Genomic DNA, 26,800 nt, shown 5'->3' with positions numbered 1-26,800 from the left:
CCTCATAACTACCTTTACATGACCTTTTTACTCTTATCGCAAACTTCTCTTTTAGAACCAACATATTCAAAGCTTGTTTCAACTCGGCCTTCGACGAAAACATTCTTCCTTTGTATAAGCGATCATCGGAACATGTCGACTCCTCAGTGGTAATTGTTTGGAAGGAGAACCTTTCTACACCTGCAATTAGCCACATACGATATATCCATGTATTTCCCCTTTCCTGATAACCGTCATCGAGCAATGTATCAAGGGAACGAATCCCGTTCTCACCAGCGATGGGGTTATTGTATATGGGGTCATCACATTGAACATCCCCTACATCAACACCTCCAACAAATTCCGTTTCGCCTTCAACATTATTGCAAATTGGAATATCACTATCATAAAACCAATCATTGTCTGAACTGTCATCATGCCATTGTTCAAGCCCATCATCTGAATTGTCATCAAATCTATCTTCACTAGCAGCGAACAAATCCTCATTTCCCTCATCAGATGCAGTATTATCCTCCAGTGTCACAGTGTCACCCTTCAACCTCACAGTGTAGTCCTTAAGTGTCGTATTCTCATTTGACAATGGCATTACGCACTCTACAGTTTCACCTGATCGTTGCATTTGTTAGACAGAAGCAAGTAATTGGTTTGATGCACATCCTGATCGGAATTGTGCAGCCAACTGTTCTGTGAATGTCATCTGTCTACCAGGCTGCACAAACTCTTGTGCATACCTCAATTGCCATTGTTGTGTGTTACGGACCGAATGTTGTGGTATATGTGAAGCATTGTAAATCTCATTTTGATTAAGCTGATTACCATGTTGTTCAACTTCTTCATGTGACATAACATTTGTTTGGCGTCCCTGAATGCTAACATACATAGCCGAAACATTCCTCTGTTCTAGCAGAATTAATGCAACATCGTCATCGTCCTTGATAATTGGCCGTGATAGCTCTCCAGGTGTACTGATCAATGCATGTAACTCAATCTCGTCAATTTCTGAGTTTACCCCAACAACATCTTCAACCAGCTTCATCAAGCCCGCAAACAACAAATCACTCCGAACCCTCAGCATTCGAGACTCACCACCCTTGTAAATGCCATCCACCCACTAACCACCGTGTCTTATCACAAGTCGCACAATTGGAACCCCACTGAAATTTTAAAAAAAAATTTGTCAATCATTTTACACAATACATGCGTGTTCAAAAATTTATCAGTCATGTTGTTACACGCCATGCATATAACGTAAAATGTGGTAACACACCATACATATAATATAAAATGTGGTAACACACCATGCATATAATATAAAATGTGGTAACACGCCATATATATAACGTAAAATGTGATAACACACCATGCATATAACGTAAAATATGGTAACACACCATGCATATAACGTAAAATGTTGTAACACACCATACATATAACGTAAAATGTTGTAACACACCATGCATATAACGTAAAATGTGGTAACACACCATGCATATAACGTAAAGTGTTATAACACGCCAAAGCTGACACGTCTAAAATAACTAATGTCGTGACATGCTAATATAACTTTAACACATGTTATAGATGCATGGTGTGTAACAACTCTGGGCAATATTTCTAATCCATGTTCTAATTTACACTAAATGTTTCAGAAATTAAGTGTTGCAACAATGAACCCAAACCCAATAACATACCTTGATGTCATCTTTGCTATAGGGTCTGTTAATCTACGACAATATGGCCAGATGCCGAGAGATAGACCACAGCCCGATGACGATGGTGCTCAACAGAGAGTTGACAGAGCTCATACAGTTCAGAGAGTTGAAAGAGCTGATGACGATGGTGCTCAACAGAGAGTTGGTAGAGTTGAGACAATTCAGAGAGTTGAAAGAGAAAGATGATCGAGCTCAAACAGCTGAGCATTTATTTATTTCTATTTTCTCTCTGGTGGAAGGGAGATATCGGGATCTTAATTTGAAATGATATTTTTAAGGACATTTTGGTCTATTCATGTTTTTTTTTTGCTAGAAATAAATAACTTTATATAAGTAGTTATTTCTGAAATCATCTTATCACGAGATCTTTTTCTCACGATTTCCTCTAATATCTCTACACTGTCTTTTTCTTTTTCCCAAACGAGTAACCAGGCTTTGGCTTTCTCCCACACAACAGGAATTAATAGGAATTCTTTAAGAAAATCTTTTAGTTAAATGGTATTCTGCTAAGGGCCTACCTAAGTTGGCGATTTTCGCAGGTCCTTTAACAGCTGAAGAAAATGCAACTATTAATCTCAAATCACTCGAGGAGGAGTGGATATTACGTACCACGCATGCAGTGTCTGTTGGATCTGATTAATGTCCACGGCGAGCTGCCCGTGAGAGCAACCAGCCACCAACACAAGTTGAGAACTGAGAGTCATTTATGTTACATATGAAACTAACAACTAATTTATTTGACTTTTCATGTTTAAATAATTGGTGCAGTTGTCTGGAGAAATTAATAATTTGGGATGGTAGGTTTTGACCATTGACCCAGGCTGAGTGCTCATACATTATCGGTAAAGCTTAGTCGAGGTTGGGTTTGAACATTTTGATTTAATAATAAATATACGTTCTAGAAAAAAAAAAGTTGCAAAATATATCGATCAATTCGATCACCTACTTTGAGCTGTCTAAAGAAGCCTTAAACCGAAGGCTTCCTTTGACGAGCATCATTGTTTTATTAATTAAATTTGGGTAAATTACTGAAATCAGTTTAAGTTTTAATCACAATTAAATTTAAATCCTTTAATATTAAAAGTAGACATTTCATTTCATCCTATGAAGTGAAAGCCACCGCATGCACACTTTTAGCTTTAATTTCTTTCTTTCTTTCTTCTTCTTTTCTCTCCCCCTCTAAAACCGTTTCTTCAATTTTAAACCTCTCCTTGTTCATTTGCAGATCCTCGGATCCATGCCACCACCAGCACCATCCTTCGCACCACCAAACAAGTACTCCATCCCGAGAGCCTATGTGTCATCACCCCTTGACAGCCGTAACACCAATTCAACTTCACTAATCTTTTCAAGCCCCAAACATACAAATTAAAGCACAAAAACACCACCTTTACTTTATACACTGCCCACACCATAGCACATGCTTATAACTGTATCATCTTAGATCTCACTCCGTAATACAAAGACCAAGCCAACATAAAACACATACTTGAGGTCAAACTCGAGAAGCAAAAGTTTTCAGTTTAAACTTTACCATGAATTGTTAGTTTCTTTTTCTTTTTTTTTTTCTGTGGACGTTCCACGCGGTAGCAACCCATATAATCAGTTGACTGAATCCAAACTGATTGTAACTACTGTGCTATATATATATATATGTATGTATGTATGTATATATAATCTCTGCACCATTCAACTTATCGATTATTGCTTGTTCACAAGGAGAGAAAGATCTTGAGCAGTTTGTTTTGTGAAGGAGAACCGATTCAAGCAACAGGTTTGGATACTTGGAAGTCGCCTAGAGGAGGAAGAAATATTTGAATTTACAATGGTGTAGAGGATTGGTGGTTCATGGAATGGTTATTGGTTGACACTTGACACAGAGTTTACTTCAGGATGGAGATGCATTTGCCGGTGGTTTGACTTATTGATAACAATTACGGCACATTTGCTGGAATGAAATAGAATAAAATAAAATAATTATCATGTAAAAATAAAATAAAATAATTATTATTTAATTTTATTTACAAAATAAAATAAGTTAAGAATTATTATTATAATTCATTCTTACGTTTGATTGATAAAAATAATTTTAGAATAATTAAAAAATAAATAATAAAATTATAAAACTTCCTTTATTATAATTTAATAAACTAGACAAAATTACTCATTATTATAATTTAATAAATTAAACAAANATGTTTATTAAATTTTAAAATATTAATAATTTATTATTATATTATTAATATAATTTTTTATTTCAATTTTTATTTTCTTTATATGTATTTTATTTTTAAAATCCTTTAATTTCTATTTTCATTAAAAATTTAAAGATTAATAATTTATTGTTAAATTATTAATATAATTTTTTATTTATAAGCTGTAATTATTTTCCAAAAATAAGAACTTATTATCCAATAAATTTTTGACTAACATGGAAAGGTGAGGAATGACTACGTCAAGATTTTGATGAATGCACATCTTCTGCCCCGAATTGGTGTCCCGTTCCCTGCCCCTCTTATAAAATTATCCCATCTGTCCAATAAATGGAAGTTTATGAACGGCACGTTAACTCTTTTTTTTTTCTTTTCCAGATATTTTCAATCATTACCCTCCAATCTTGGAACCGTCAGCCATCTTAGGGATTTTTGGATTGTTCTTCGCTTTGCTCTTCTTCATGAACAGTTAGTCATCAGTTAAAAACTCAAGTGGTATCTATCTTCTTTGTCATTCCCTGTTTTAGCAAAACTCAAAATAGACTCCATCGGAGAACTTAGATCCGAAAAGAACACAAAAGCCATCTTTGAGATTCTTTGCTAAAGATGGGATCCAGTGGACAACTAACTTACCAATGGCCTTTGATTAGCGTGGTTTGTGATATGTTGGTGTGCATTAATGGCATGATATTATATTTTGGCTGCTGTGCTGTAACCCGATGTGGTTATGTCTCGAGATAGTGTCATTATTCTGGTTTATGCAGTGCTTTGAGGATAGCAGGGCGTGAAGGCGAATCTGATTCTATTTCATGCTAAAGGAATGGAGGATGGTCTTTCTACTCGTTGTGTTTCTCTTGTAGATTCTGTGTTTCTGACTCTTTTGCTGTACAGGGATATTATGTCTGTGGGATGATTTTTGGGTGGGGTTTAAGCTTATGATTGAATATGTCGGGCGTCTAGCAGAGTCTTTGTTTTCATCCCGAGTGTAACCAAATTTTTTGATTTTGATATTCTATACGCAGATTCAAGTAATGAAATTAAGATAATTGCCTTGTATGGCTTATGTGGCTTTTACTTGCATCAATCTGGTTCTCTCTGTTTCAAATATTGTGACCAATGGGGTTGCTCTAGAGACCCAGATATGAAGAGGATGATCAAGTGCGGCTTTTTCTTTTCTTTTTTCCTATTTTTTAAGCTCTGTGCTATTCCACCATAGCATTAATCTTTTCTTTAAAACAACCATTTCATTGATATTGGCAAATTTGAACCCAATAACAGTGTTAGAGCAGAGAACATCCAAAAAAATGTGGTCCATCTTGTCAAAACAATGACACTGTATGTACTTTCTCTCAATAATTGTTTATCAAAAAACAAAACTTTGGAATTCTTGGGATTGTTCTTAGCTTTCTTTCTGTCCATGCACAAGTGGTCTAATCCAAAACAATCTTCGGGATTCTTGAGATTGTTCTTAGCTTTACTCTTGTCTGTGAACAAGTCATCCTCGATTAAGAACCAAGGTGAAAACTAAAACTTGCTATTGTCTGAAGCCTCCACCATGACGGAAGAAGAAGTAAAGAGCAAAAACTGGAGAGTAACGATTGAATAGATTGGAAATGAAAAAAAAAGAAAGGAGTTAACGTGCCGTTAATAAACTTCCATTTATTGGACAGATGGCATAATCTTATAAAGGGGGCAGGAAATGGGGCACCAATTCGGGGCAGAAGATTTGCATTCTTTGGGAATAGCAAATAGCCATTGCTTGGAATGACTATTCCTCACCTCAAAAACCAACCAAAGGAAAGAATAAAAATGAAAAAGGACTGAGGGGAACGGCTTAGTTATTCTCCATACCAAACGTACCATTAGTGTTATGCTGTGAAAAGCTGAAGTAATGGCTGCAACAACAGCCTCTGTTATGAACACGAGAAACAGGGATGAACAGAGCTTAAGTACCAGCAAAGAAAATCGCATCAAACATTAGCTTCATTCATCTGAAAGTTAATTACAAGTAATATATATGAATTATACATGATTAACACTTGTTATATTGCATGAACCAAGTGTTTAGGTTAAACAACACAGTGAACATGCATGGCTGCACGTTACAAAACAAGTTAATGTGCTATAAGTTTGCTTTACAGCAAACCAACGAGAGATCTTGTGCACGTGTACTCATCATGCAAGTATACACCTTAACAAATCAGGGCAGCTAGTTTGAATTATTTGTCCCTTATGTAGATAGTGCAATAAATGATCTCCTCGTTTATTATGATCAGCCTTGTCAAACTTTGTAAATTTAAGTCCGTATATATAAAGTATAGAGGTTAGGGAGCTGCAGTAATTGTTCGCTCCTTTTTCATAAAAAAAAAAAATGGATACAACTCGTAGGAAGTTTTTGAAGCTAGGAAGTTCAAGAACCAGATTTATGAGTTTGCCAGCTTGTGATGCATGCTTAATTGGATAAAATGTTGTTATATTTATGAACTGATGCCAGCTTCTGTGGCATTTTTATTGTTGTTTGCATTGCTGGGTTCACCATATAGTTTCTGGACTGGGTTTTTGTTTGTGAGAAGCAACTTTGAGGTTTGGCCGAAAGAAGTCATGGTCATGGTCATGGTTTTCTGAGTTTTTGTGATCAGTTTCTAGCAGAAAGTAGCCATGCCGATATTTTGGTGATGGCTTCACGTCGAGTGCCTTGATTGATCACTCTTGAGTCAGGGCATCTTGACAATGGGAGTGTGTCTTGATTGATCACTTTTTATGTCTTTTTGGAGGGGGAAAAGAATTCTCACTAGCAAAGTGAGGAGAAAAAAAAATTCTGAAAATCATTTAAAAGCATATATCAAATGCAGAAAGGATAAAATAGGTATGATATTAGTATCACATCTTTAAATAAATAAATATTAAAGACAAGACTCATATGTCCGACGATATATACAACTATATAACCTTTTACAACGAATTATCCATTTTTAATACTATCAGACCTAGATAAAATTATGATCAAAATTTAAAAAGTTTTGAGCAATTTACCTATTAAATTTGGATAAGATTGCCAATGTAAGGTTACCAATGGATGCGTACTTATTTTCCGTCACATCCACAGGCATAAGTTCTCCAATTCACTTTAGTAAACAAATTTCACAAGTCCGATTTACAATGAGAACCTAATTAAATTTCAATGAGAGCAAAACTCAAACTTGACTTTTGGTAGTCGTTACATGGTGCCACCAAAAAAAGTTGCAAGGATTTCAATGGAGCCAGTTACCCCATTGTAAAGCCGTAGCGGCATGCATTCATAAACTCTGCAAGACAAACCAAGTTCTTCATATATTTAAGTGCTCTACTAGCAAATATTAAATACATTTTCACCGTATAAATCCGGTTTACATGTTCCATTTTGCCCAAAACGCACAAGAGCACAATAAAAGAAACAGAATCACTTCCACAGCTTCCGCAAGGACATGTTTTTCTCCGTCTCCTTCTTCATCACCTTCGCCACTGCCATCTCAAAATCCTCTTGTGTTACATGGACTCTCCTTTCTCTCAAAGCAAACATCCCAGCTTCTGTGCATACCGCCTGCAAAAGAAAGGAGTTCGTCAAACAAGCACCAAATACACAGGACTAAGTTGACAAACACTGGTTATTAATCAAAAGCCTTTTGCCTTCTCAAAGCAGCATCTGATTACCCAGATTCACGTGCATAAACATTTTCAATAAGTTTGTAATATGGGTTAGACAATCATCATAAACCTCATGGATGCTATAAGAAGGACCTCCAGCCTAAATAGCAAGATATCAACTTGTGCCACAAAAAAAAAAAAAATCCACACAATTATGTCAAAAAACCTAACTGGGACTAAGGAACTTTCTTTTGTTAGTCAGAATCATAATTATAAGCGCCATCCAAGGCTTCTAGCACAACATTATAATAAAACCTTGAAACGAGAGAGCTAATAGTGTAAAATTAACAAAGCTTGAAACATAACAATCTTCAAATGACTTTCTTTGTCTCTGTGTGGTTGGGAGGTTACGGATGGGGACGAGGGGGAAGATCTAGAAGAAAAGATGCTATATGCAGCTTGCAACCATTGCAAGAATGGTATCTCTTTATCCAGAAAACACACACAATTTAATTGATCAAGTATCTGCAAACTTACCTTAAGCTCTGCACCAGAAGCACCATTCATCTTCTCTGCAATCTTCTTTAAATCAATCCCCCGCATCAAATTCATTCTTCTAGAATGTATTTTTAAGATATCCAGACGAGACTGCATATAATAGACAAGATAACATAAGTACCAGCATAGCATTTGCACCGCATGCTCTCGAAAAACAGAAAAATTCTGGTACAAACTGTACCAGCAACACACTGCCATATTATGATTGCTCTATTCAATGAAGGTTCTGCACAATACCCCAAAAGGGTTGATCATTATGGCAAAAGAACCTCAACAACTACCTAATTGAAAATTTTTGCCTTTATAACAACGTCTGAAGTGACAGAAGAACCTTCTACTGGATAGTAGCAGCACATTACAACAGCAAGAGCATAATAAAAATTCGTTATGTCAGGAATCACTAGAGTCCATGACATGATAATGATTCTTTGTTTCTCCCCCCAGATATACATATATATATATAGAAAGAGAGAGAGAGAGAGAGTTAATACACAATGAGTTGAAAAAGAATTAATGCCAACCTTGACACATAACACAATCAATGATGCATAATCAATGAATTCGTGAGAGTTCCATATTTTCATCAAATACAACCCCCAACAAGGTGCCAATGAGGGAGTGGCTTTATAAAGCCCTAACATGAAAAAGATGGAGAAAGGTACTAAAATGCTTGCAGGGACATATAAATTAACAAAATAAATGGCATGTACCTCCTCATTAGGATTTGGAAATTCAATCTTCCTGTCAATTCGTCCTGGCCTAAGAAGAGCTTGATCCAAAATATCAATCCGATTTGTGGCCATCAGAACCTGTTCAGCAATGCATCAATACAGGTAAGGAGGCAATACAAATAGCTGTATGCAAACTATGAGATGTTCTTCCACATTCATTAGATTAGTATTTTCACAAAGCAATCACTACCTTGATCTTGTTAGATGCTTCAAATCCATCAAGCTGGTTGAGAAGCTCCAACATGGTCCTCTGCACCTCACTGTCACCATTGCCACTTCCAGATTCCATTCGAGCAGATCCAATACTGTCTATCTCATCCATGAATATAATCGACGGAGCATGCTCCCTGGAAAGGGCAAAAAAGAAAAACAGAGGAAGGAACCATTTAAGTAAAATAAGAAAGACAAAGCAAAATATAACAGCATGGTAGGTAATCAGACAGGAGCAGCTTTACTTCGTCTTTCAGGAAACAGAAGATCTGGCTATTGGCTAATGACTAATTCTAGATAGCAAGTAAGCTTTTCTTTTCTTGATCACAATCAAAAGGAAACGAGCTTTAAAATCAAATCCATATAGCTGCTATATTGAAAGAGTTTTACTTTGCTATTATATATAAGATATTCTGCATTTGCATTTATTTAAATTTATACATCATGGTGCTGGCTTAATATGCAAGTCTCATTCAACACTAATATTCAAGGATAACAAGCAAGGAAAAAGAACAAACCTGGCCATAACAAAAAGTTCTCTAACCATTCTGGAGCCTTCTCCAATGTATTTCTGAACTAATTCAGAACCAGACACCCTGATAAAAGTACAATCAGTATGATGGGCCACAGCTCTAGCCAATAGAGTTTTTCCTGTACCAGGTGGTCCATACAGCAGGACACCCTATAAATTTATGATAGAGAGCAAAATTTAGTCTTACAATTTAATCATATGGGAAACAAATCAACAAAATGCTATGACTTGGTACCATAATAGTACCTTTGGCTGAGCTATTCCAAGACTCTCAAACAATTCAGGATGTTTAATAGGAAGTTCTATGACCTGCAAAGTTTACCACAAAGCAGGTGTAAAGAATTAAACCAATCCACGAAAAATATGGGACAAATAATTGAGAAACATTACAGATAAAGGAAAAAACCAAAAAGAGATCAGCCATAAATGAACAAATTAAGGAAGTGTGAGAGTAAACCTCTTTTATCTCTTTAATTTGTTGGTCAAGACCACCAATCATGTCATATGTAGAATCAGGAACTTTTTCAACTTTCATAAGATTAACCAAGGGATCTACTTTGCTTGGTAAGATCAGATGGAGCACATAGCTGTCATTGCGTAGAGCAACTCTTGTCGAAGGTGTGATTTTTGTGATATCAATATTCTTATCGATATCAACAACATATTTTCCTTCTGGATGAACCTGGAGAATAAAAGCAGAGTAAGATTGAAACACACACTCCATAAATGACACCATGGACTTCTTAAATTATCTACAGTTTTAAACAGTTTATGTTGAGGACATATTTTGAGTATTAAACAAGATGTTATTCCTATTAGTAAAGTCAAAGAGAGAGCTAAGAATTAAGTAGGGATAAAAGGATCACATACCTTGACTAGAACCTTGTTTTTACCCATAACTTTCACAACCTCACCAACATAGGATCCAGGCTCTTGAAGCAGCTGCAGTTCCTCTCTAAGCATTCTCACTATCCAGTATGCAAACATAATAAGTACTTCTACAAGAAACAGACTAAAAGAATGAAAGCACCAAAAATAAAGATTAAATTTTTCTTAAAAAAACATATTTCCCCTTAAGATTCAAGGCTCCATATATGCGTTTCTTTCTGAGAAGGGGCTATCATCAACAAAAATACTAAACAGAAGGCCCCACAACCATTGCACAATATTGTCACATGTATTAGATGCACTTTCCATGTAAAAATGCAATGATGTTCAACTAAACCCCATCCACCCCTTCCAATCAGAAGACTATTAAACTGGTAAACACCAAAGTAAATGGCTATACCAACAGTAGATTATTACACAGCATTGACAATGGCCAATATTACCTTTCTATTTCAAAGGCACATAGTTTCCAACCATACAGAAAAAATGGATATATCAACGCAAATTTTATTGACAAGATCAAATGACAACTTCTGGCTACACTTTTTACTTGCAAAAATTGGGGCCTTCAAAATTCAACCAAAAGTTTTCATAATCTACTATTAACTTTCAGTTAAGACTTTCCCAGGTGGTGTTAAATTAGAATATTAATAAATTTTCCAATTCACTTCCATTGCATCAACCAAAAAGTTCTCTCAGATCTAGAACGAAGTCAACCAAACCTCTAAGCTCAATCAAATCTCTTGTTTCATTGCTTTTGATCAACTAACACAGCCCAATTTCCAAAGCAATCAGCAGATGTCATCACCACCTTAACCTCCACAAATTTCTAAACCAACAATCTTCCTCAGATTCTTGCTAAAGTTAATTCAACTAAATATCAAATTTTCTCACAGATCAAAACACAAAGTTAACAACTTTCCCTAAAATTTCAACCAAAACCCTAATCTCCAATCGACAATCTCAATCGAGCCCAAAAATTAAAAAAAAATAAGACAATAAATCGAAGTGAAAAATATAACATTAGGGTTAAAGTACCTCGAGAATTGAGCTCGTTGCGTTGGGCTTCCAGACGGTTGAGATTGTGGGTTTTCTGGCGGAGATTGAGCTGGAGCTCATGGATGTGTTGGAGATAGTATTGCCGGAGGCCTTCCCCCTGCTTGGCGCCGCTCTTGGCGGTGCACATCTCCTCCGTCGACGCCGGTTGCTTCCTCTCGATACCCACCGTGGCCATTGAATCTTGCTTCTTAAAGTTTTTCGCTTTTTGTAAGTAGAATCGCTTCAGGGGATTTTATGGAAGGGGTTTTTCTTTGACAACAAGTTTTGATTGGGATTTTGAATTAAATACAGAGTTCTGACAATAAAAGTATCCTAGAGTTCGGTGGAATTTCTGGCTTATGCGGTGACAGTAAGGTGGGTTGGGCCGTATTGAGACCCTTTTTTAATTGGGCTGGGCTGGTATTCCACCTTGTTGGGCTGTAGCCTGATTTCCTTCTTTAAATTTTGCTTTCATTAAAAAAGAAAAAGCAGAGTGGGAAAATTAGGTGTGAAGTCAGCCTTGTAGTATATAAGGGGAGATCCATAGCAGGTTTGTCCTTGCGCCTAGCCCTTTGATTCTTCCTAGCTCTGTACCTGACTCCGGACTCCTGTAAAACATTTAGTTTCTTCTCGTTTTCCCTAACATTTTTGCACCACCATCTCACTCAGAGCCCAGGGTTAGGAGGTGTGGATTCACGCTATCATATCCCAAATCTCACTAATCAAAAAATACAAGCGTCTTCCCACCTGTATTTAAGTACCGCCATTTCTTTTGTTTTTTTCTCTGCTACTAATCTTCCTCTGTATCTGTACATTCTGATCCCAAAAAGAATACCCAGAAAGAAAGGAACCCAAGTTGTCTTTTTATTCTTTGGACTTGTGTAGATTTGTAAGGATTAAAGGTTGTTTTTCTCGTTTTGTTTAAAGATCACAAAAGCAAGAACGGGATTTTTTTTTTGTGTGTTTGATTTGTAACTAAAAGAATAAAAAAATGGATAAGAAGAGGATTGCGGTCCCACTTGTATGCCATGGCCATTCACGTCCCGTTGTGGATCTCTTTTACAGCCCTGTTACTCCAGATGGCTTTTTTCTCATTAGTGCCAGCAAAGGTAATTACTATTTAGTTGGTCTAAAATTAAATTTTTGAGTAAAATGATTTATGATTTATTGTTTATTTATTGTATCTGGAAATAAATTTTTATACAAGTAATCCATTATCTTAAATTGCGATTTTTTATCTCGTTTTAGGCTAAGCTCTAGTCTATATTTTATTGATTTGATATCATTAGATATAAGCCTTTATATGTATGAATTGTGGTAATAATTTGTGTATTATAAATTTTACGACCGTGATTCTTCATAGAACTGAGAGATAAGCACTTCTGTAGAGGGATAATTTAATAATGATCTCATGGTCATAAAAAAATGGGGCTTTACTCGTCTGCTTCAGATTCCAGTCCCATGCTGAGGAATGGAGAGACTGGAGATTGGATAGGAACGTTTGAAGGACACAAGGGAGCGGTGTGGAGTGTTTGCTTGGATACAAATGCTTTACGTGCCGCTTCCGGTTCTGCTGACTTTACTGCGTATGTGATCCTTCTTGACCTTACAATATGTTGTTTTTTAACTCAGAAAGTTGTATGATTTGTTTTGTTTGTCATTCTCTTAGTTGTTATATATGCGGATTGCCTATTCATACAAAATGTCTTGGAACATCTCAAGAGCCTTGTGGGAAATTCTTTATATGTTTACAGCATTGAGAGACTCTATGTCATTATAGTTTGTCATTTTGCATCATTCTTTTTTCTTGTGCCTGCTCTTTACATATTCCTGTTTAATGATGTCTTGTTGATTGATTTACAAATACTATATTCTATCACTCAAAGGTGGACCATAACTCTTAATAAAGATTTGATATGCTCTAGATAGCTGCTCATGCTTGAACTCTTACCACTTTAGTTTGAATTGAGATCTTGTAACTGGAGTGGCATGTGTTGTTTCATCTGCTGTTTCTGGATGGAGTTGTTCAATAATAAAAAGTTTACATATCCTGTGAAATGCCTTTTTTTCTTTGCAGGAAAGTATGGGATGCACTAACAGGTGATGAATTGCACTCATTTGAGCACAAGCATATAGTTCGAGCCTGTGCTTTTTCAGAGGTAAAGTTGGTTCTTTCATTCTGTTTAAACTTTCACTTAGGTAATTCCTAATTGTGTTCTGAGGTGAGTGTATATGAGGGAATATGGTAGGAAAATGGAAGAGAGATATGGTGTTTGAACTGTGTAACAGCTAATGTGGGTGCATGAACCATCAACCTTTTGATAAATGGATATTTTTACAATATTGTAGACAGGTTGTTGTACAGCTTTCTAGGTTACTATGGCCCTCATTATTAACTTTTGAAAGTAAAATTAATTGCTTCTGCCAAACCCTTGCAGTAGTTGTGAATAGTAATGCCTGTTACTAAATCAAAGCTAACTCTGCAACATTTCAGTTCTTAGGTGATTTCTCCTGATCTTTATTTTCTTTGGTTAACTCGACAAATAAATGTTAACCATGTTTGAATTTTGAAGGCCTGATAACCATTAAAGAGTAGTTGTCATAACTATCATCATCTTTTTGTTCGTCTTCTTCTTTGCACGAGGAATTTATTAGAAGATGCTAACTAGTAACACCACAACAGGTTATCTAGTAATGTGTTTAACTTTCAGCCAGGAACGTCTTTCTTTTCTGGTGTTACAGATGTAGCTGGACCTTTTTTCCATTGATAAAGCCATAAGAATTACTACTTTATCTTACTATAGAAAGCCATAGTAAAAAAATTCTGAATTGCCATTAGTGCAGTTTTGTCCAAATTCAAAGTCATAGGATCCATGGTGAAACTTGAGATTATTTAAAGCTAGTTATTTCATTGTTCTATGTTATAGGCAAACAGTAATAGTTGCAGTTCTGTTTAAAGGTATTTGCTCATCTCCAGTAAAATTCTGTTATGGAATGGTTGGCTTTGTTGTACCCCTAATTACTTTTTTCTTGACCGAGTACCCCTAATTTTTTAGCATGTCTGTTTGTTTTACTTATTATTCTTAGTTATTCATCTTATTCAAGGGCTTTTGATCTGGTAACAGGATACACACCTTCTATTGACTGGGGGAATAGAGAAAGTCCTCCGTATTTATGATTTGAATTGTCCAGATGCACCTCCAAGAGAAGTGGACAAATCTCCTGGTTCAGTCAGAACTGTTGCATGGATGCATAGTGATCAGACAATATTAAGTTCTTGCACTGATATGGGGGGTGTCAGGTATCCTTATCTTGCCATGTTTGAAGGTTCTGTAATGTAATTTCTGTAACATGTGTGGTTCATTGTTCTTAATAAACAAGCATTTTAGTTGTATTTTTGTTATTTATATGTGTGGAAGGTTGTTGTCTTGTTGTATAAACTGTATTGGATCACCTCAAAATTCTTTTGCAATTTCTGGTACCACGATACTCTTTTAGAGTTTTTGAGATCAAATCCTTGGATGCATGAATTTCAGTGGGGGCAAGGTTTTAAAGTTTTGTAAATTTTCTTCCTGTTTAGCCCAGAGGGAGGAAGCAACTAGATGGATGAGTAGTTGCAGATGCTTGCCTGCTTGTTGATTTATTAACCTTTTTACCTTATCTAAAGCATATTTTTAACAGTGTATATAACTAGGTTGAGTTTACCCAAAAGGCTGTTATTAACCTACTATATATACTGCTTATCTGGATTTTTAACGGCATTTTTCTCTCTCCTAGTACTGAATTTCTTAGTGACCATACAGATTATGGGATGTAAGGAGTGGTAAAATAGTTCAAACACTAGAGACCAAGTCCTCTGTGACCAGTGCTGAAGTGAGTCTAGATGGTCGATATATCACAACTGCAGATGGATCTACGGTTAAGTTCTGGGATGCAAACCAGTAAGATGACTTTTAAGCCTGATATGTTGGCTTTTTGTGCTAGAATTTCTGCTTTTATTGATTACAGTATGCTGTGCATTATGCCTTTACTTCAGCTTTGGGTTGGTAAAGAGCCACAACATGCCATGCACAGTTGAATCAGCTTCACTGGAACCAAAGTATGGAAATAAATTCGTTGCTGGAGGGGAAGATATGTGGGTTCGTGTTTTTGATTTCCACACTGGGGATGAGATAGGTATGTTCTCAAAGATAAAATAGGAGTGGACTTGATGACAGAATTCTGATTAGTGTGTGAATTTGGTGCTTGAATTCAAATATGATATGTGATACTACTCGTAATTCCGTAAATACTAGAAAAGATTGGTAGCTGTAGTTTGTTCGGTAGATTTGGTGCTTGAATGCAAATATCATAGTGATCTAGCGTTTTTTGTTTGTTTCTGTTTCTGTATGGGAACTTGCATTTTCCTGTAATTACTGATTTACATCTGGTGTGCAGCATGCAATAAGGGTCACCATGGTCCTGTACATTGCGTGCGGTTCTCACCAGGAGGGGAATCATATGCCTCAGGATCTGAGGATGGAACCATTAGAATATGGCAGACAGGCCCTTTGACTCATGACGACGCTGAATCGATGGCAGCAAATGGGTCAGTTGGAAAGGTGAAGGTGTCTGCGGAAGAGGTTTCGTGCAAGATTGAGGGTTTCCACATTGCAGAAGAGGTGAAGACCAAAGAAAAAGAAGCAGGGAATGAGTAACGTGGGGGATGGTTTCGAGCTGTCTCTGCTGGCATAACCGCATCAAGCCAAGATCTTCTGGATAGTTTACTTTATCAGAGATAGATAGACTAGCCCTTTTTGTTTTTTTTTTTGTGTAATTTCTAGTCTTGGTGCATTTAACATATATAGACTAGACCAAATATGTTTTGTCAAAGTTATAGTGGCATCTAAACTTTATGGTGCTCTCTCTGCATTCTGTGCGTACTGGTATTACTATATACTAAAGAAGGGTTCAATCACATAACAGTGTCACCCCCCTTTGATGGTAATATTCGTACAACAGTGCAGTCTTTTTTTTTTCTTTTTTTGGTTGTCTCTTCTACCTTTTATGGATTATAATTTTTTCTCTATAATGCTTTGAATTTGTGTTATTCTCTTTTATTTTTTTCCTTATCACTTTATTAATGTAGTCTTTTCATCTAATTCATTAACGAATATAATTTTCCACATTATAATTATTAGTAATAAAAAAGAACTAATTGCAATGATAAATTTATGAATTTAGTTAACATTTTTATGATTATTATTGATTTGGCTACTTCATATGTAATTTTTCACTTTTTTCTTTTTTTATGTAATTAACAATTAAGTGTAAATTGTGAATTATACTGATAAATCTTGGTTGGATTAACATTTTAATAAATATATTAATTAACTTATAATTCAAAGTTATAAATGATGTGAACCTACCATTTATGATTATTTATAGAAGTCCTATTAATTTAGAAAAAAAAATATCTGTGATTTTATTTCATTGATTGAGTTAGTATTGAATTTATATACATTTTTAAAATAAAATTTGGTCAATTAAAAAGAATCCTTTATTAAATGTATCTACTTAAATGTCAACAAGATATGCGTTTACTTAAATCTAATCTCAATAACATTTTAATTTACTAATATTAATTAGAAATAAAAGTAATATACTCGTCACAACAACGTACACTTACTTAGCTTATGATCTCTAAACACTAAAACGTGTAATCTTGCGATCACTTTGAAACATCTAATTCAATAGCATAAACTTAGCCCTTGTGCCTTATAAAATTTTGATGCATTTAATATTAAAAATAGTTAAAGTACTAGCTTAATCTGCACAAGTTAGACAAAATCATAGTATAGTAAAATTTTTATAAATTAACACTCGATAAATTAATAATTTTAATTAAATAATATTTTTTATTGATCTCTATTAATACCAACATGATAAATTAATAATTTGTTAAATTTATAAGATAACACATTTTAAAACAAACACATAGGTTCCACTTGATATATAAATTAATAATCTCTTTATATATCAAATTATATTTATGCATAATTTATTTAAAAATTTTTTATAAAATATAACTCAAATGTTGTTTTTTTATTTAAATTGATATCTTCTTATATCTCATCCCTAACTTTTCTTAGTGCGTTACGAAGCTTTAATATAGTATTCTCGTATTATAAGATTAAATTATACAATGTGATTGTTACTTTGAGTGTATCTTTACATAAGATAAACTCCAATACAAAACTATAGTCTTGAGCTTTTTTTTTTTGTCATTTCCTATGATGTTTTTAATAATTTACTCGTTATAAATAATGATAATTCATAATTCAATAATTAGGTAATATTAATGTAATCACAATACATAATGCATGTATTAAGTTCAATATTTAAAAAAAATAAAAAATATATTGATAAATTAATTTTTTTGTTAATTAATGTATAAATTAATAAATTATTAATTTATCGATAAAATAATATATTGATTAATTAATAAATTTTCATGGTCGGATTAATATTCATTTTTAGAAATTTTATTATATTTAATTTAAAAAACACAAAATATAAAAAATCAACTTACAAAATCAAAACTTTATTTATTCTATAAATTCAATTTTTGCAAAGGTATGTCACTAACTTTGAGGAGTCAACCTGCATACAGTATATATTATAGACCAATGGCCGGTGGCTAAAGTAAACAATAACATTAATTAAATGGAAATAAATCGATAAAAAATAAGGTAAAATAATACTCCACTCTTAAATTTTAATTGAAATTTCAAATAAATTTATTAATTTTTAAAATAAAATACTCTACTCTAAGAATGCAAACATCATATTATGAAAAGATTAAAATATTTTTTTTCTTTATTACATTAACAATTTATTAAAATATTTTAAAAAAATAAAAAGCTCTGATTAGTGCTCCTCAAGAAAGGGGAGCATCAATAGAGAGGGGAGCCCTAGTTGTGCTCCCTCGGGAGCCTCGGTCAGGTTTTACAGATGGGGAGCTATTTTTAATTAATAAAAATTAATAAAATTATATAATAATAATTTTAAAAATTAATTAAGAGTAAAATTATTTTTTTTATTTTTATCATGTCATCAAATTAATAAAAATATTAATAATTAACTAAAAGTTGTACCTACTTGTTTAATAAAAAATATTTTTTTAAGACAATATATATTTTAAAAATTAATAAATTTTCATGTAATTTTAATTAAAAAATTAAAATGAGGTATTTTATCTTAAAAAATAATATTTACCATTATCGTAATTTAATAGAAACAATAGGGTCACTTCAGTCAAAGAATCCACTATAAGTATCCCTTCCGTTCCGATTCCAAACGCTCTCTCTGTTTCCTATCTGCGAGACCTCAAACTTTGTCTTCCGTTGTTTGCCCACAAAAATTCTGTGTTTCGTTTCCATTTTATCTGTAATATCTTGGGTTCGTTCTTATTTTTGGCGGGAAAGATGTCTGGAAAAGGCGCGAAAGGTTTGATTATGGGCAAAACCTCCGCTGCTGCCAACAAGGACAAAGACAAGAAAAAACCCATCTCTCGGTCTTCTCGAGCGGGCCTCCAGGTAGATCTTTCTTTTGTCCTTTCCAATTCCTTGTTCTTATCGTAATATTTTTTTAATATTTTTTTGTTATTTGGGGTTTTGACCCTTTTGTTTATGGATACGAATTTATCCTCTAAATCTTGCGGGGTTTTGTTTTGAGTACCTGATAATGATTTGATAAGAAATAATGAATTAATCTAGCTACTTACTAATTATAGTAGGATCTGTTTTTAGTGCCGGCTTTTGGGTTTTGGTGTTTAATTCATTAACTATGGTTAATAGTTGATGACTAAGTTGCCCACTGTTATTTTTCATTTTTCGTCCTTCTGGTTAGACAATAAGAGGATTTGTAGTGTAATTTTTTTTTTATATATCCTTCTCCTTGGCACAAGGATGCCAAGGGATGCTATGCCAGTCAAAGCCAAATGATATTGCTCGTTATTGTTTGTCTGTAATATCCTAGCAATTTAATGAACACGTGTTTCAGTCATCCAAGATGCCTGGAGTTCATAAATGGACCTTGGATTTCTGGCATGTGATTTAGCTGGTTCAACAGTCACTGTAGTTTGAAAAAAGCCTCTAATGAACGGTGTGTGTGTGTGTGTGTGTGTGTTGTCATTGAACGGGCACATGAAAGTTTCATTGATATGGGTGGAGTGTATTGGGATGTTTGGATCGCCAGGTCCCATAAATCTGTTCATGCCATAGGTTGTTCACTTGTGCCAAGTGAGTATAATGGTATAGATAGTTTATAGTTGCTATTTATCTTCAGTATTTCTCCAATTATATCTGGCATGAAATAATTGAATGTGCTTTTGTTGTGGTTATGCTGTGTTGCTCTTGATCTATTTTGAATCTTTGGGACCTGAAGTGGTATCTCATAGCCAATTGTTTTTGAGTATGTTTTCTATTTGTTTTGATTAATATCACTTTTATAAGTTGTTACTCGCCAATTGCTTCTTTTTACATCATTAGAGGTTGGAGTTGCATGCTATGTTTCCTTCGTTTGTGAATTTTTGCTATAATGTGTAACCTGCAGTTCCCAGTGGGTCGGATCCACCGTCTACTAAAGTCAAGGACCACCGCACATGGGAGAGTAGGAGCCACTGCTGCTGTTTATTCTGCTGCTATCCTGGAATATTTGACTGCAGAGGTGTTGGAGTTGGCTGGAAATGCAAGCAAGGATCTTAAGGTGAAACGTATTACCCCCAGACACTTGCAGCTTGCTATCCGTGGTGATGAGGAACTTGATACCCTGATCAAGGGAACCATTGCTGGCGGTGGTGTGATTCCGCATATCCACAAGTCACTCATTAACAAGTCATCCAAGGACTAGACTATACTGGGCTATTGCTTGTAGAGATTTGCCAAGTCTCTATCTGAGCTGCATTTCCTTGGTGTGAGCCTGAGACTAAAATTATAAATTTGTTAGGTTCTGATATGACAGTTAGGTCATGCATTATTGTGTTTAATTAATTTGTTGATACTTATGCCTAATCTTCTTTCAGCTGCTGGACTTGGTTTGTTTTTTTTTTCATTTCTTCTCCTTTTCCAATATATATGCTGTCAATATTGACATTGGCATATTGTTTAGCAGATTGACATAGTGGCTGTTGCATGGTTAACATATATGACCAGCTTTAGGGTTATTGATGTATTGTTTGGAAGTCGTTATTTTGAGATTCAGCTTTAGGCTTGACTAGGTCTATAAGTAGAATGTCCAATGAAGCTGCCGTTGAGTTGGATTGGAAAAATGGGCCTTGGACTTGATTTTATGGTTTGTTTGATTGGTTTGAATTTTTCAAAAAAAAAAAAACCACGAGTGGCTACTTCCATAGCACTGCAATTAGAGCCACCCTAACAGAATACCACAGCCAGTCAACCACTAAGCAAGCGCACGATGTGTGTGAACCATTGCTTACCATGTAAAGATCAAAAGCACCAGTCTAAATAACTGCTCAAAAATTAAATTATTTACAACTTCCAATCCCAGTTTCTATCTGGATCATAGGATGAGAAACATAAAAGCCACGCAAATTGATCTTAGTAAAACGAGCCAGTAATATTCCCATAAAATCAATGATTCCCAAAGTTGTTACACCAAGAATTAATCTCACTCAAGCTGCACAATGGTACAGCCCTGAAATAACTAAAAACTAGATAATAAATGCAAGATGTCCTGCACTCAATGCGCTGAAACTACTAGTCATCCTGTCATGGAAAGGATGAATCACAAAAGTAAGACAGCATTACATGAAGCCCGCAGCAACTGATTCCTGAATTTAGATGGATGAGACCCTTGGGACATCAACAGGGAATCTATCGATCTCATCCATCCATGGGTTTTTCTCCTTAGCTGGATTCACTGTCCTCAAAGCCTTCCACACTGCACTGTTACACTTGAATCCGGAACCAAATGCTATTTGCCATGTTCTATCCCCCTTCCTAATCCTACCCTTAGCTTCTGAATAAGCCAATTCATACCAAAGAGAACTGCTGGAGGTATTGCCAAATCGGTAAAGAGTCATTCTTGATGGTTCCATGTGCCACTCAGACAGCTGCAAATTCTTCTCCAGTTCATCTAAAACGGCTCTTCCTCCAGCATGAATGCAGAAATGCTCAAAAGCTAGCTTGAAATCTGGAATGTATGGCTTAACTTTCATTTTAAATAGTTTCTTCCCAACCAATGTACCAAAGAAAAGCAGCTGCTCGGACATTGGCAAGACCAGAGGTCCCAATGTGGTGATGTTGGTCTTCAAAGCATCACCAGCAACTGCCATCAGATCCTTTGACAATGTAACACCAACCTTCCCCGCAGAGTCTTCTTCCTGGGTAACACAGGAAAAGCACTTATCATCAGCACCCTTGTGAGTGCGCACAGTGTGAACCAATTCATATTTGGATCTTCTTCTGTCAGAGCGTTTGTTTGAGAGCAATATTGCAGCGCCTCCCATCCTAAACAAGCAGTTTGAAACAAGTTTTGAGCGATCATTCCCAAAATACCAGTTCAAGGTGATGTTCTCCATGCTGATAACCAATGCATAGGAGTTGGGATGGACTTGAAGAAGATTTTTAGCAAGATCTATTGAAATTAAACCTGCACTACAGCCCATTCCTCCCAAATTGTAACTTTGTATATTTCCTCGAAGCTTGTAATGGTTGATAACCATGGCAGACAATGACGGTGTTGGATTGAACAAGCTACAATTTACAACTAAAATTCCAATATCTTTGGGTTTTACAGCGGTCTTAGCCAAAAGTTCATCAATAGCACCAAACATTACAGCCTCTGCCTCTTTCCTAGCTTCTTGCATTGATGGGTTAGGGGGAATATTGAGGACTGCCTCTGGAAGGTAAGTTGAATCCCCAAGTCCAGATCTTTCAAGGATCTTACGCTGAAACTCGAGATTCTCCTCTGTAAATGTACCAGTCATTCGAGACTGATCCATGAAGATCCTCTTTGTGCATTTCCGAGATTCCTCTGGTTTGTAGCAAGCAAAATTAACAAGGTAAACAGGACGGGGCCGAGTTAGAAAGTAGAGGGTTGATAGGAAAACAAGAAGAGTAGAGCAGATGATCACAGAAATGAGGTTGTATTGAAGATGCTCCCAAAGATCATAAAGGTCCTGGATAGAAAATGTTGAGAGCTGTGCAGCTATTACAACTACAAGAGGGGAAAGGAAGAGGTACATTCCATGGGTGATTAGGTAATGGTATCCCAGCTTCACATATTTTAGCTTAACGGATTTCTTAAAATCAGGAAGGTTTCGAGATGATGATGATGATGATGATGATGATGGGATCAAAGGTTGTTCCGGTTTGGACTCAGCCATCTTTTCCCTGCAAAAAAATTTGAACTAATTGTAGCAGATCAAATGTGAAAAAAGAGATATAATAAGAGACAATTTTAATCCAACAAGGTGCAGAGCCGGCCAGACAAAAAGAAGGTAAAAAGATGGATTTTCAAAGGTAAAGTTGAATCAGAGAATTCTACATGGTCATTTTTTCTAAAAAAAAAAAAACACAGCACCTACTTACCAATTTTCTCCCTTTTAAGAGATAAACTTTATGGTATCAAAGCCCTAAAAACCTTAAAACCTATATTCAAAATGATAAAGAACATGCATTGCCAAAGAAATGATTAAGTTACTCCTTTTCCCCATTTCTGTCACCATAAAATCTCTTTTTCTTTTAAAAAAAAAAGGTTTCACATCAAATCTAACTAGGATTTTGCAAACGTGGATCAGAGTTCCACATCAAATTCATAAATCGTACATAGTTGTGAGAACTGATCGTGGGGAAAAACATAAAAACCCAGACCAGAATTTGCATCAAAAGACAAAACTTTTCCAATAATTCAGACCAATTAGCCAGATAAAAGACCCTACAAAAAAAACCAAGATCACATTTCACACTGAAACAAATAAAATCAACTGTCAATGGAAATTAATAAAAAAAAAATTCTCACCTTGATCCCCAAAAGCCACCAAAGGGTCGCTTGATAATTGAATCTATTCAAGAAATACCACGGAGACAGAGAGGAAGGGAGAGAGATGCTAAAAGAAAAGACTACAAATAAGAGGCGCGTAAGTGCGTTGAAAGAGAGAAGAGAGATCAACGGATATTAAAAAATTTGAAACGAATCAAGTACAGTAAACCTTAAAAAGCACCGAATAATCAATTGTAAATAAAAAATGAAAACCGTTTCTGCCAAAATAGAAAAATAAACCAAAAACAAAAAGGGAAAGTGAAGGGAAATGGGAAAATGATGACAAAACCGACGAAGAAAGTGGCGTAATGGACGCGTTTTGAATTGAAGAGGCGGCGCCGTCTGGGGTTTGGAAACGTTTGACCGTATTCTCTCTCGGGGTTCACGGCCAAAAACACGTTGTCGTTTTCAATCAGACGGCTCCGCTTGGTTTCAGCCCGTTGCTGCCAGTTTCTTGGTAACTGGCTATAGTATCACTTTTGCTTCCCATCTCTTTTAAATTTAGAAAATGCTAAGAGAGAGAGAAAGAAAAAAGGCAGACGGCAATATTTTATTTTTTTTATCTATTTTTGGTGAGTGGTCCAAAGGACAAAAAATAATAAAGTGGAATTCAAAATTTTCATTCTCAAGTCTTCTAGAAAAATAGTACACACATATTTGAATTGTCAATTTTCTTATTATTGTTTTTTTTGTATGAATATAGATATTAATTTCTCTATTCAAATAAATATTTGAATTTCTGTGTGCGTGTGTTTTTTTTTTCATTTTTTTTATGAGTGGTTGGTATCAATTTCATGCATATCTTGGACAAATAAAATTTGAATGATTGATAAGCAATCATGTCTTTAACCATATCTCCACAATTATACATAATTTATATGGTTGCCTTTTTTTATTTTTTAAAAATATATTTTAATCTATACCTTTTAAATTAAAACTATTAAGATAGCATTTTGTATGAGAAAAGTAAGAGTACATTCTTGCAATGTCTGGGTCTTAAGAATATAAAAATAAATTTTTTACTACTTATTAAATATATTTTTTTGATTGAAAACGTAAACTCATAATTTATATGTTTATTTAAATTTTATTTTTAGAATTTAAAATACACAAGGTTAGACTTAGATTTCAGCTTGTGACAAAAAAAAGGAAACAAAAAATAATTAAATAAGAGAAAATTATTTTCAAGCTTATATATAAAAAGAAATTATCTATACAAAAATGTGCCAAAATAATTTTTTTTTCCTTTATGGCCACGAATCTAATTAAAAAATATTATTATTCTATATATAGTGAAATTTTTATACTTCACATACGAAATTAAACTATTATGACATGTAATTTCACAAAAAAATATTAGCACATGTTTTTTATTTTGCTATATTAAATTTTTTAATTTTTTAAAATATACCCGATAAAGTTATGTGATGATCTTTTGATCTGTTGGTGGAATTTAAATAATTTTTAAATATACCTTAAAAGCTCCAGTGATATTATATTAAAATAATTTTCTTTAAAAGAAAAATTAGTTCAAAACTAAACAATTACTAGTTATACATGATCGATTTCTATTTTCAAATAGCTAGAGTTGATATCATCTCAGAACTGTCTTTTCTTAAATTTGTGCTAAATTATTTTTTATTCAATTTTAACTTTATTTTCTATTTTTCTCTTTTTTAAATATATTTTCTTTTGATACTTTTCTAATTAACTTTGTATGTTTATATGTGTATAATTCTTTTAAAAAGATACATCAAAAACTAAATACAACATGATTAATTAATTAATTATATCTAGAGCTTAAATAAGTGTACGAATACATTTAATAAGTGTGTAACATGATACAACATAATTAATATGTTTATTAAACATATTGGATTAAATTTTATGCGATATAACATAATTTGTTTACATGGTTAAAATTTATATAATTTATAATTTGTTTACATGATTAAAACATGATTAAATTAATTAAACTAAAATAATAATTCTACATTTTAAATTTACAACAAAAAATAAAAAATATCGTAAAATTTATTAACATCAATAAATCTTAATCATCATAAAAATATTAGTATTTATATGAATTAATAAACAGATATTAACTGTATACTAAATGTATCTACTCAATACATGAACACGACTAAATAAATAGATAATAAACAAATCACAGGATATGTGGATAAATAATAAAGTAAATGGGTTTGACCTGATTATAAAATGATTAAGATGCGATTTATTTGTGCCTTAATCATGTTGATAAGATTAATATACGAAATACGATGACCCTAAACATAAACTCGCTTAAATTCATATCATGATGTATACAAATTGTGAAGTCTAAGCAAGACCAATAATTAACAAAAATAAAAAATCAAATAACATTCAAAAAACCAAATTGGAAAATTAAAATAATAAAAAAAAGAATTTTGGAGAAGTATGAACTTATCTTTCAGGTTTGAGTTAAATTTAACTATGCATTTCAAATGAAATATTTGAAATTCCTTTTAAAATTCATGTAATGTCATCCAAATCCTACTACAGCTGTCATGAGGTTATTGTTTTCAAATATGAACATGTGGCATTCAAGAAGAAAAGACAGATTATACGAGTACAAATAATATAATTAATTAACCATGTTGTAAATATATTTTAAATGAATTAAGTGAGTTTAACGCAATTGTGCTAAACTTAAACCTTATTAAATTCATATCGTGTTGTCAAAATTTTCAAGTCTAAATAAGACCAATGAAAAAAAAAAAGAAAAATCAACTAGCATTTAAAAAAGCAATTTGAAAAATTAAAAAGGAAAACAAAGGACCTTTAGGAAGTATGGACTCATCCTTCAAGTTTGAGTTCATTTTGACACGACATTTCAAATGAAATATTTGAAATATCATTTAAAATCCATGTAATTTCATCTAAATCCTACTACAACTGTCATGAGACCATTTTTTCAAACATGAATACGCGGGATTGAAGAAGAACTTTCTGTAGAACAGAATCAATATATATATATATATATATATAGTAGTTAAAACTACAGTTAAAGCATTTGTAGTATTTTTCAATTTTTTTTTTTTTGTGAAGCGAAAGCCAATGATAGCACATCTTAGGACCACATGTTGGTTTCTATTTATGGAACATTTTCATGTGGACATTTACCTGCCAGTAGTAAAAGCCTAGATCAAATCTTTTGTGAGTGGAAGACACTTATATGTAGGGTGGGTGGACTGTGGAGTATTCGAT

At 34.0% G+C, this 26,800-nt stretch overlaps 4 protein-coding genes across 4 annotated transcripts; 2 read left to right on the top strand and 2 right to left on the bottom strand.

The window, feature by feature from the left end:
* On the bottom strand, window positions 6,985-11,808 carry LOC18588693 (26S protease regulatory subunit 8 homolog A). The gene is made up of 9 exons (XM_007013269.2): window positions 11,507-11,808; window positions 10,451-10,548; window positions 10,038-10,262; window positions 9,827-9,889; window positions 9,567-9,730; window positions 9,029-9,185; window positions 8,818-8,916; window positions 8,087-8,197; window positions 6,985-7,505 (listed from the first exon to the last, which is right to left on the bottom strand). Exons 1-9 carry the CDS (start codon window positions 11,700-11,702, stop codon window positions 7,365-7,367), a joined length of 1,254 nt encoding a protein of 417 aa, XP_007013331.1. The 5' UTR covers window positions 11,703-11,808; the 3' UTR covers window positions 6,985-7,364.
* LOC18588692 (serine-threonine kinase receptor-associated protein) lies at window positions 12,041-16,603 on the top strand. Its single transcript, XM_007013267.2, has 7 exons — window positions 12,041-12,615; window positions 12,957-13,092; window positions 13,584-13,665; window positions 14,632-14,807; window positions 15,310-15,447; window positions 15,543-15,682; window positions 15,944-16,603. Exons 1-7 carry the CDS (start codon window positions 12,498-12,500, stop codon window positions 16,201-16,203), a joined length of 1,050 nt encoding a protein of 349 aa, XP_007013329.2. The 5' UTR covers window positions 12,041-12,497; the 3' UTR covers window positions 16,204-16,603.
* LOC18588691 (probable histone H2A variant 3) lies at window positions 18,841-20,750 on the top strand. Its single transcript, XM_007013266.2, has 2 exons — window positions 18,841-19,083; window positions 20,102-20,750. Exons 1-2 carry the CDS (start codon window positions 18,973-18,975, stop codon window positions 20,396-20,398), a joined length of 408 nt encoding a protein of 135 aa, XP_007013328.1. The 5' UTR covers window positions 18,841-18,972; the 3' UTR covers window positions 20,399-20,750.
* On the bottom strand, window positions 20,989-24,074 carry LOC18588689 (3-ketoacyl-CoA synthase 11). Its single transcript, XM_007013264.2, has 2 exons — window positions 23,531-24,074; window positions 20,989-22,902 (listed from the first exon to the last, which is right to left on the bottom strand). The coding sequence occupies exon 2, from the start codon at window positions 22,893-22,895 to the stop codon at window positions 21,345-21,347; it is 1,551 nt and encodes a 516-aa protein (XP_007013326.2). The 5' UTR covers window positions 22,896-22,902; window positions 23,531-24,074; the 3' UTR covers window positions 20,989-21,344.

The sequence above is a fragment of the Theobroma cacao genome, chromosome 9 (assembly GCF_000208745.1).
Source record: "Theobroma cacao cultivar B97-61/B2 chromosome 9, Criollo_cocoa_genome_V2, whole genome shotgun sequence".
Taxonomy (NCBI): Eukaryota; Viridiplantae; Streptophyta; class Magnoliopsida; order Malvales; family Malvaceae; genus Theobroma; species Theobroma cacao.
Note: the sequence above shows the minus strand (reverse complement) of the source record. Positions and strands in the feature narration are given on the sequence as shown.